The sequence below is a fragment of the Hypanus sabinus genome, chromosome 28, assembly GCF_030144855.1.
Source record: "Hypanus sabinus isolate sHypSab1 chromosome 28, sHypSab1.hap1, whole genome shotgun sequence".
NCBI classification, from domain to species: Eukaryota; Metazoa; Chordata; class Chondrichthyes; order Myliobatiformes; family Dasyatidae; genus Hypanus; species Hypanus sabinus.
In genome coordinates, this window is record NC_082733.1 from 36,702,587 (window position 1) to 36,714,630 (window position 12,044).

Below are 12,044 nucleotides of genomic sequence, written 5' to 3' on the forward strand. Positions count from 1 at the left end.
ACAGATGGCTGCGGAGGCCAAGTTATTTTAATGCAGTGGTTGATAGGTTCTTGATTAGTAAAGGGCATCAAAGGTTATAGGGAGAAGGCAGGAGATTGGGTTTGAGAGGGATAATAAATCAGTTCTTATAGAGCAGATTCAATGGAACGAGTGTCAAATTCTGCTCCCTATGTTTTATGGTCTTATTGTGCCCAAGAAATGTCGATTCGGCTGATGCAAAGAGCAACAAAAGGCAGGAGCTTTTTACTGTTGACTGTCAGAAATGTTTCACTCTCTGTATTAGGGCTGTAATCTTCTTTTTACATCTGTCAGACCAGTTGGCACCGTGCTTGACTGGAAAATCCCAGCTGATTTGTAATAAACTGCTTAATGAAGCAGTCATTGGAAATTGGTTTTGGAAGTTGTTTGTCTACAAAGCTACTGTGACTTCACTTCCAAGATAACCAACTGGCCGCGAAATGCTTTTGGACATCTTATACTGAAGATGAACCTTTGTTATTTCCATTTGTTGTGACAGACTGGCCCTTGGTGAAGAGGTATGTTTGTGAGTGGGTGCAGGTTAAGCTGAGATGCCTTGATAGCTCTTATTCAGCTTGCACTATTGTTTGATCTGGAATATTTCTTTTTAAATCGCAAATCTGAATCAAAGGTAACGTGATGGAGGCACTCAGCAAGGTAGTGCGATAAGTTAGTGGAGCAGACTTGATGGACTGAATGACCTAATTCTTCTCCTGTCTCTTGGGGTGCTGCTGCCTCACAATGCCAAAGGTCCAGGGTCATTCCTGGCCTCCAGTGCAGTCCGTGTGTAGTTTGTACGTTCTCCTTGGGACCATGCTGGATTCCGCTGGGATTGTTCTGGTTCCTCCTGCATCCCATAGATGTGTGGATGGGTGAGTGTGTACTTTGAGCCACGTTGCCCAGCAATCCTCTGATTTAATCCTGGCCTAATCACAAGTCAGTTTACAATGACCAATTACCCTACCAATTGGTACATCTTTGGACCATGGATGGAAACTGAAGCTCCCAGAGAAAACCCACATGGTCACAGGGCGAACTTTCCTTACAGGCAGCAGTGGGAATTGAACCTGGGCCACCTGTACTGTAAAGCGTTGTGCCAACCACTGCTCTACCGTGTCACCCTCAGTTGGGGAAGTAAAGTAGGAGCAAATGAGACGCTGGTGATTGACACAGACTCGGTGGCTGAAGCATCATATTTCCGAGCTGAGTCTCCATGTGACACTAAATCAGTCAGCATCTGAGGATAGGGGAACAGAGTTGGCATTTTGGGTCCCTGATCCATCCTTGTTCAAACAGCTGACTTGAGGAGTATTTCAGAATTCACAATTGTTTAATGTCATTTCCAGAACACAAGGGTAAATAGAACAAAATATTGTTAATAAAAATGCAATAAATATAAATGCATAGGATATCTTATAATCACAATTGATTGTCTGTCCATTAAGTGATACTGACTACAGGAGTGCCTGTACATAAGCTGACTCTGACAGGAAATGATAAAGTAGTGGTGGTGTGTTGGTATAGGTGTTGATCAGCCTGACAGCTTGGGGAATGTAACAGTTTATTGAGTCTGGTGGTCCTGGCATGGATGCTATATAGCCTCCTCCCTGATGGGAGTGGAACAAACAGGGTGGGATCCTTTGTGATGTTGCTGGACTTTATTGTGTCTATGTCCTTGATGGTGGGTAGGCTGGTGTCGTTGGTGCTTTGGGCAGATTTAACTACCTGTTGTAGAGCCCCTCCGTCCACCACAGTCATCTGGTGTCAGGTAAATAATTGTTACTCCAGATCCGATGCAGGACAAAGACAAGCAGATAAAGAACACAACAAAATACATGAGATAGCTTATGTATATGGATTGATAGCATGTCCATAAAGTGATGCGTGGCACAGGAGTGTCTGTATGCAAGGTGACTGACAGGAAATGATGAAGTAGTGGTGGTGCGGGGTGTGGCGGGGGAGTTAGTCGGTGGAGGTGTTGATCAGTCTTACTGCTTGGAGAAAGTAGAGTCCAGTATTTCCTGTTTCTTTTCCCCTGTCTTTCAACCTGTTAGAATCTAGAACAGTGTAGCATAGTAACAAGTTCAAAGTATCAAATCAAATTAAAACTCTTTTGCCTGTACATGATCCATATCACTCTATTCCTTTTATGTGTCTAACAGCCTCTTAAACACAACTGTCATAACTCCTTCCACCACTACCCCAGCAATCCTGAGGATTTTGTGTTTCAAAGAAAAATTTACTGCATACATCCCCTTTAAACTTACCCCTTCTCACTTTAAATATATGATTTCTAGTACTTGACATTTCTACACTGGGTGAAAGAAATCGACTTTTTATCTATTGCCACTCGGAAGTTTATAAACTTCTGACTAGTCTCCCATCAGCCTCTGAAACTCCAGAGAAAACAGTCAGAGTTGTCCATTGTCTCCTTATAGCTCTGCCCACTAAACCAGGCATCTTTGTATTCAGATTTAGTTTTATTTAGTTATCACATGAACATTGAAACATACAGTGAAATGCTTTGTTTGTGTTAATAACCAACATGACCTAAACGTGCTGGGGCAGTCTGCAAGTGTCACCAACCATTCCAGCGCCAACAACGCATGCCCACCATGTTTGGTAGAAAGACATAAACCACAACACGACGAGCAACAAAACAGGTCCTGCTCCTCCCTCCCACCCACCCTGGAATTTTTTTCCTGGTGAACCTCTTCTATACTCTTTCAAAAGCCTCCACATCTTCCCTGTAATGGGATAAACGAGTACTCCAAGCACATTTGCACTTACATTTTGGGCATCCTTCAATAGGAATGAAGCCACATTTAGATTGTGTGTGTGTGTGTCGGGGGGCACTGAGAGTAATCAGCTTCTTTCTGCTATGCCTGAGCATCATATGGCTTGGTGCTGCTCTTTGCTATGAACTCATCAATGACCTATTCAGAGGTTCCATCAATTGCTTAATTCAGAATTGGGTAACCTACTTTACTTTAGATGTATACTTTCCTTACCAGGACTTCCAACCTGTTGGATGTTGTCTGTTTCTGCTAAACTAATTTGAAAAGCATGTCCCTACTGTGACAGATGTAGTAATGGAGAAGCTTCGTTAATTCATTTGTTTTGGACTTGCCCGAATCTTGAAAAATATTGGAAGGAAGTTTTTCAAACTTTTCCTTACTTTTTAAAGTCGATTTTAATCCTAACCCTCTGACGGCCCTATTTGGTATTGTTGCAGGACAAGATATTAAGTTGAAGGCATCTGATTTACATATTTTGGCCTTTAGCTCTCTTGTAGCTAGGAGAATGCTTTTGTTTAATTGGAAGGATGTTCTTCCTCCTGCTCATGCTCAATGGTTATGCGACATTATGTCATGCTTAGATTTAGAGAAGATCCGTTGTTCAATTTCTGAATCTCGTCAAGACTTTCAGACATTGTGGGGACCTTTTCTGAATTATTTTCAAAGCCTTCTATTCATTATTTAAACTCAGCTGTTGGCTATTATTATTTTTTATTGTATAATAAAGTATTTACCTTCTTTTCTCCTTAATGAACAGCTTCGGTCTTGGTAGGGGTTAGACTCTTTTTGTTCTTTTGTAATAAATTAGTATAGTTCAATATATGAATACAGGGTAATGTAATTGTTATTATAAACAGATATAATGTAACTGGTAGTTTTATTTTATCTTTTCTGACCTTTTGTATACACTTTCTTGTATTCTGTATTCTTCTATGTAGAAACTAATAAAAATATTGGAAAAGAAAGAAAAGCATGTTGTGAGAAAGCGTCGAGTCAGAGTTGGATGAGAAGAGGACACAGGATGAATTTTGTTGGTACATTTGAGTTGATACATCAGTGGCCTCTACTGGCAGAACAATCACACTTGGTGTAAAGAGATGGGAGACAAGTCTTGTTTTATACAGGGCTTTCCTCATTCTGGATGCCACAATTGCTTTACAACGAGTGAAGTTTTGAATTAGATGAGATTAAAATAACTTTATTTTTTGAAGGGAAATGCATTGATTGCATCAAATCAAATCAGTAAGAACAGCCTGCAAGTGTTGCCGTGCTCTCGGTGCCAATGTAGCACGCCCATAACTGATTGACTATCATCTTTGGAATGTGGGAGGAAACCAGAGCACCTGGAGGAAATCCATGTGGTCACAGGCAGAGCCTACAAATTCCTTACAGACAGTGGTGGAAATTGAACCCTGATCTTAGAGCTGGCGCAGTAAAGCGTTATGCTAACTGCTACACTACCATGTCACACTAAGATCTCCATGGATTATGGATAAACTTATTTTGTTAAATTTAACTTCATACAAATTTGCTTATATGTTTTCAGAGCATTTTCTCAAGATATTAATATTAAAATATCTCCAAGCTCTATGTACATTTATTATCAAAGTATTTACGCATTCTACAATCGTGATATTTGTCTCCTGATATGCAGCCACAAAACAAAGAAACCCACAAGAACCTATTTTTTTTAAAAAAGGACATCAAACATCCAATGTACAGGATACAGTATATATTCCATGTGTTTAATTATGAATTGTGCCAGAATCAATATTCAGTGCTATGAAAGAGTCGTTGCAAGTGTATGTAGAAAGATAGATAACGGGGAGCTGAAGAAAAACATTTCTGACTTACATAGGAATCAACTTGTGGTCTGTTGTCAGGAACTGAACCCTTGCATAACCTGAGGGACTGCTTGTGTAGTCAATGGTGTCAAGCAAAAAATCCCACAAACAGTAATACAGGTAGCCAACCTTAGAAGAGGTTCTGCACACAAAATGCTGAAGGAACTATGAAGGCAACATTCTCAACCTGGGGTCCACATACCCCTTGTTTTATGGTAAGGCTCCAAAATAACTGGGAGCCCCGATCCATGGAGAGGAATGAGCAGCTGATGTTTCGGGTTGCGACCCTTCTTCAGAATTGGAAAGGGCAGGGGATAAATTCAGAGTAAGAAGGTGGGGGGTTGGGAAAGAGTACAAGCTAGAAGGTGATAGGTGAAACCAGGTGAGGAGGGAAGGTGGATGGGGAAAGGGGAATGAAGCGAGAAGCTGGGAGGTGACAGGTGGAAGAGGTAAGGGGCTGAAGAAGCAATCTAATGGAGGAGAATGGACCCTGAAAGAAAGGGAATGAGGAGGGGCACCAGTCGGAGGTGATAGGTAGGTGAGAAGAGAGTGGGTAAGAGCAGAGCCAGATGGGAAATGGGAAAATAGAGGATGATGGTTGGGGGAGGAGGGAAGAAGCCTACCTTTTTTAGTTAGTTGTGGAATAAATACTGCTCAAGACACAGGGAGTAGGGATAGACTGGATGAGAAAGCATGGTGGTGGTTGGGGAATCCATTTTGAAATCGTGTCACGGTAAGGTTGGCTAACAAGCCTTGTCTTGTCCGTACCACCAACTGCCACCACTGGGCTATAAATGTGCAGGAGCAATGTGTGGTTAAGTGCCTTGTTCAAGGACACACATGCTGCCTCGGCTGAGGCTTGAACTAATGACCTTCAGATCACTAGCCCAAAGCCTTAACCACTTGGCCATATGTGATGATACAGCATTGCTTCTGTATTGAACTGGAATGTAGACCTGAGCTTTGACCTCTGTTCTCCTCATGGCCTCTTTGATTTGGAGTCTGAAGTGTTATGAAGATCATCCAGGAAGCTGGGTTTAAATTGTTTATTGAATTAATCCAGCTGAATGAACTCTTTAGTGTTGCCACTATGCAAAGATCAACAGATCTGTGGTTGGCATGTGTTATGTCCTCCAGCATTGTGTAAGTACCTGTGATACAGATCTATGAATCTTGGAATTGAATTATATTCCATTTTCTGTGTCTCATTCTGTTGTCTCCAAGGTGAATGATAGTTCTTTTTCTTGTATTAAGTTGCAGAAGAACTACAAGAGAGTGAAGTTGATGGCATTGAGAAAGTGTCCAAGGATCTGGATGAGCTGGTGAGTGACTGTCACACGATCATATATTTGCTGCAGCTCTGCCTTATGATACTGATGTCGATTGATTTGTTTTTCAATGTGTGGGGATATCTTGTGCTTTCCACCATTTTGAAGCCCTGGGTCAGAGATATGCAGTTATACAGGCCTTTATCCTAACTTGCCCATCCTGACCAAGGTGTCTATCTGAGATGGTCCCATTTGCGTGTGTTTGAGCCCATATCTTTTAGTCTATTTCTATCCATTGTACCTTCTTCAAATGTCCTTTACACATTGTACCTGCTTCTGGTAGTTTATTCCATGTATCCACTGTCCTCGGTATATGAATAAATAAAGTCCCAGAAGTCTATTTTAAATATATCCCCTCGTGCTTTAAACTTCTCAACACCTCTCACCTGGAAGAAGTTTTAGACGACTCCTACCTGGGAGGGAAAAAGACCACCTCTGTTAGCAACTCCCTTTGTGATTGTATATTCCGCTGTCCGAGGTCACCCCTCAGCTTCATACACTCCAGGGAAAAGTCCCAGCTTATCCAATCTTTCCTGGTAGCTCAAGCCCTCCAGTCCCGCTAACATCCTTGTGGATCTTCTGTACCCCTTTCTAGCTTAATGTCATCTTTCCTATAGCTTTGTATAGCTTTGAGCTGTAAATGTTATTCCCAACTGTGGTCTCACCATTGACAAGGATTAGGAAAGGCATAAAACTGGTCAGAAACCCCTTGTTCAGAGGGATATGGTCCAAACATGGGCAAATGAGACTAAAATGATGGGATATTAGATGGGATATTGGTAAGACTGGACAGGTTAGGCTGAAAGGCTGGTTACTACGCTGCATGACTCTATGGCTATTCGTAATTATATCTAATGATTTTGCATCCACCACCCTTGGGGCAGAGAATTCCAGAGCTGCTTCACCCTCTTGAGTGAAAAAATTCCTATGTACCTCAACCTTAAATGACCAGCTTCTTGTCTTATAAATATGTCTCCGTAAACACAAATGCTATTTAAACTGATGGAAAGGGACGAATGCTTTACCTCAGCTGAAGGTGATGATGAGTCAGCACTCTTTAGAGGCACACGATTTATTGTTGTAAGGTGTTCAGAATGTTACCTTTCTGCTGTCATGTAGGAAGAAGGTACAGCTTGCTTGGGGGGTGGGGAGAGAAATTTCTGGGTCCTGGTGACTTTAGGACTGTGTAAAGTCTGGCTGTCAACCAAGGGGGGCATTGAAGCCTTGAGCTTGTAATTTTGTATTGCGTCATTCTGCACAGGCCTGCTTGGTCACACATCTTCCACAGCTGAGAGAGCGGCCTAGTCACAGGCTATGGCTCCTTCTTGTCCTGGGCCTGTTGTTGGGTGAAAGGGAGCGGTAGCCTTTGGGTCAACTATTTTGTTCTCCTGAAGAAAAGCAAATCACAAGTGCACACGTAAACCAGCAGTGCTACAGCTGTGGACACAATCAAGGGCTGGAGAGTGATGATCCTCAGCCCCTAGTTCACAGAAGAGACCCACCTCCTCAGTGTACATCTGTAACACATCCCCGACCACCTGTTGTTTTGCGTTGTTACAGAGAACGGTTAAGGGTCAAAAGATCTTCAGAAACAGGAAAAATCTCTGAAATCCTTAGGGATCTGTACGTTTGACTGATTAACCCTATTTCTGCTCCATCTTTCATAATCTAGTCCCCTATACAGCCAGTTTATGCCATCTGCTCTTGTAACTCCTGTAACTTCTTTTTCTTTTCCAGTATGTTGGCTTTGGAATTTCAGGTTCAAGTTTATTGTTGCGGGCATAGATACACAGAATATAATTCGATAAAAATAACCTTGCAGCAGCAGCACATTATGAATATAAGTTAACAATCTTGTGAGTCACTGTTTATTCCTGAACTCTTACACTGAATTTTGTGTCTTGGGTTGGCAACAGTGCAGCCTGGAGGAAGCCACTGATGAGAATGGGTGACTGCATGGGGCCCACTGCAGGGGTTCACACTGATACTTTCTTAAAGACTGGAACGAGGCTGTGCAAACCTTTAAATAAAGACTGTTTATCTTATCAAAGTTCAGCAGCAATAAGCTAAAATGCACCGTATCATTTTAGATGTGGTTTCTGATTGGCATTAATTTTTCAGATTACACTCCTGATGCAGGCCCCATCCTTCTGTCTCGTATCAGATCCTTTCTTCTTCAGCCCTTTACCATTTCCATCTATTCCCTTAAAGCCTTTCACTTCATGCCCCCTTCCCCAGCTCCCCCCTCAAGTGGTTTCTCCTATCATCTCCCAGTCTGTATTCCTTCCCGTCCCCCACCATCTTATTCTGGCTTTTGTCCCCTTTCCCTTTGAGTCCTGGTGAAGTGCCTCGGGTGGTTCGTTCCCCTCCATGGACGCTGCCTGATCTGCAGTTTGTGTTTGTTGCTTTAGATTTCCAGCATCTACAGAACCTCTTGTGTTTCTGTAGTTATTTATTTAGAGATAGTGTGCAGGACAGGCCCTTGAAGCCCATCGAGCCACCAAACCCAGAAGCCCACTGATAGAACCCTAGTCTAATCATAGGACAACATCCAGTGACTAGTTAATCTACTAGACTGTTGGAGAAATCTGGAGCACCCGGAGGAAACACACACATACACAGGAAGGATGTGCAATCTTCATTGGAGCTGAACTCCTCCTCAAGCTGTATTAGCATTGTGCTAACCGCTATGTTATCATGACACACGTTTATGCCTCATGTCTGTTGCCTGACCCGCCGATGCAATCTGCTTCAACCTCTGTTCTTCATCCCCTGCACCCCCTAAGCCCCTTAAATTCATGATGCCTGCCTCACATTTTATTCCTTGTTGTGGACTCAGAGTGGAAATGATTTATTCTAACCCGGTCTATAAAATCCTTTCCTAATTTTAAAGGCGTCTGGAGTTTTAGCTGGGCCTAGCCCATTCCACCTGAAAGAGAAAAACAAACCCCACCTATTCAAGTTCAAGCTTTGGTTCCAACAGCATCACTGTCACCTTGGAGAGCATGTCCCACTCCAGCAGTTTAAGCACCAAAACTCTCTGCTGATCTTCCAAAGTGCCGCTGAAGGAATGCTATACTGTGGGATGTTCATTGCTGGATGAGATGTTAAACTAAACCACTTACGTCCGTCTAAGAGGACATGAATGTCTATTAGCAATAGTTCAAATACATGCAGTACTATGCAATAGCCTTAGGCACATCTAAAAAAAGTCTGTAAAGCAAATACGCTTTCAAAAATCATTAATTGAAATGTTTCTAAATATCAAAATAGACTACTATAAAGAGTAGTTAACAATAACAAAAAACAAATCAAATCAATATTTGGTGTGACCACCCTTTGCCTTTAAAACTGCATCAGTTCCCTTGGGTACACTGTCGAACAGTTTTGAACAGTTCTATAAGAAGATCGGCCAGTAGCTTGTTCCAAGCATCTTGGAGAACTTGCTGCAGTTCTTCTGCAGACTTTGGCTGCCTTTCTTGCTTCTGTCTCTTCAGATAATCCTAGACTGCCTCGATGATGTGAGATCAAGGGTCTGTTGGGACCATACCATCTGAAACCATGTAAAAAATCTAGGGTGCCTAAGAATTTTCCACAATACTGTATACATCACCTCATACTGTCCTTTGTTCCTGATAAACTGAAGCAGCCTTTGAATTTTCTTCCATTTCTAATTTGGAATGCAGAGCTAATTGTTGCATTCTTTCGAAGTAAATTCATTATCGAAGTATTGTCATACTTCCGTGATTTTAAAGTAAACTACTCTAAGATCTGTTTTCCTGCAGAAATTTACAGTAGAACAAAGAAATGCAGTGGAACCAATGAAAAACTAGAAGCAAAGACTGACAACCAACCAGTAGCAAAAAGATAATACTGGGCAAACAGCAAAGAAGATCATTATAATAATGAATAAATAATTCTGAGAACAAGAATGTAGAGTCCTTGAAAGTGAGTCTGTAGGTTGTGGAATCAGTTCAGTGTTGAGCTGAGTGAAGTTATCCACTTTGGTTCAGGAGCCTGATGGTTGAAGGGTAATAACTCTTGCTGAACTCAGTGATGTGAGCCCTTGTACCTCCTGCCTGATGGCAGCAGTAAGAAAAGAGCGTGGCCTGGATGGTAGGAGTCCTTGATGATGGATGCTGCTTTCCTGAGGCATTCTTTCCAGAAATTGTACAACATTTCTCTTTGGAGCCTTGCCAATATTTAGCATTTATAATCGGGTCCTTAATACAGTTACCATTTGAGAGTGCTTTCTTTGGCAAATGAGTTGCTTGTCTCCAGTTTTTTAGCAGGAATTACACTTTACATTGATACTGGTATTAGCATCATTCTTCTGGAACATTATTCTCCTGGAATTAAACCCCAGCACTCTGCACTCTAGCATTAAACCCCATGTCACTGTACTCGAAGGGTAAACCACAGCACACTGCACCCTGAGGTTAAATCCCATATCATTGCACTTTGAGGTTAAACCCCTTTTCACTGCACTCTGCGGTTAAACCTGCGGCAAGGAAGTACAAAACTAAAGAGTGTGAGAGGGGAAATATTTTAAAGGAATCTGAGGGGCAACTTTTCATACAGAGAATGGCACGTATATGAAATGAATTGTCACAGGAAGTGTTTGAGGAGGCTAAAATTATTTATTTTATTTAGAGATACAGCGCGGAAACAGGCTCCTTCATTCCTACGGACCACACCACTCAGCAACCCACCCCATCTATTTAACCCTAATCTAATCACAGGACAACTTACGATTTACAAGACCTTGTATCAGAACATCATCCTCCCCAGATGCTGCTTGTCGCAGCTGAGTTCCAGCCACAGTTTGAATTCTACTCCAGATTCCAGAAGTGTTTTGAGTCTCTATAAATGAGCTTTGTTCCTGGTAAATGGATTTGCAATAATGATTTAAATGGGAGCCTTCTTTGAAGTTTGTTTTCCATCTCTAAATTGGGATGCAGAGTTAATTGTTGCATTCTTTCAAAGTAAGTTCATTATCAAAGTATGTAATGCAATGACGTAAATCGCCATCCACTACCCTGAGATACATTTTCTTTTGGGCATTCACAGTAGAGCAACGAAATACAATAGAACCAATGAAAAACTACACACAAAGACTGAGAGCCAATGTGCAAATATTATTAAAGTAAATAAATAATTCTGAGAGTATGAGTTGTAGAGTCCTTGAAAGCGAGGCAATAGATTGTAGAATCAGTTGAGGTACGTGAAGTTTGCATGAACATCTGCCGGACGATGCTGAGGATGTACTACAAGTCTGTGGTGGCCAGTGCTATCATGTTTGCTGTTGTGTGCTGGGGCAGCAGGCTGAGGGTAGTAGACACCAACAGAATCAACAAACTCATTCGTAAGGACAGTGATGTTGTGGGGGTGGAACTGGACTCTCTGATGGTGGTGACTGAAAAGAGGATGCTGTCCAAGTTGCATGCCATCTTGGGCAATGACTCCCATCCACTCCACAATGTACTGGTTAGGCACAGGAGTACATTCAGCCAGAGACTCACTCCACCGAGATGTAACACTGAGCGGCATAGGAAGTCATTCCTACCTGTGGCCATCAAACTTTACAACTCCTCCCTCGGAGCGTCAGACACCCTGAGCCAATAGGCTGGTCCTGGATTTATTTCCACTTGGCATGATTAACATTATTTAATTATGTATGGTTTTATATTGCTGTATCACTATTCTTGGTTGGTGCGGCTGGAACGAAACCCAATTTCCCCCAGGATCAGTAAAGTTTGTCTGTCTGTCAAGTTACCAACCAGACTGAGTAGCCCAGGACATTCGGGAGTTAACCTCTGTGGTTAGTTGAGTGCTGTTTTTCATTCATTTCCATTTTTTTGTACAGTAACTCCAAAGTATTGCTTATACTTTTGGCTTATTTTTTGTTTATCCCCACAAGCAAGCCTACTTCCAGTCTCCTGAGCAACTGAGACTGATCCAATTTAACTTTCCAAGTGAGTCACAGTGTAATTCCCTGATATAATGTTTGCACTGCAATAGGCCTCATAGCACTTTGGGCATGAAAAACTGGGCAT

At 42.0% G+C, this 12,044-nt stretch overlaps 1 protein-coding gene across 9 annotated transcripts in view; it reads left to right on the forward strand.

Moving 5' to 3' along the window:
• LOC132382584 (A-kinase anchor protein 13-like) overlaps positions 1–12,044 on the forward strand; it is a 548,542-nt gene that overhangs the window by 271,679 nt on the left and 264,819 nt on the right. For all 9 annotated transcript variants that reach the window (XM_059952931.1, XM_059952933.1, XM_059952936.1 and 6 more), the window contains exon 9: positions 5,915–5,982. In XM_059952931.1, the coding sequence (XP_059808914.1) occupies positions 5,915–5,982 (68 nt within the window). The remainder of the gene's footprint in view (positions 1–5,914; positions 5,983–12,044) is intronic.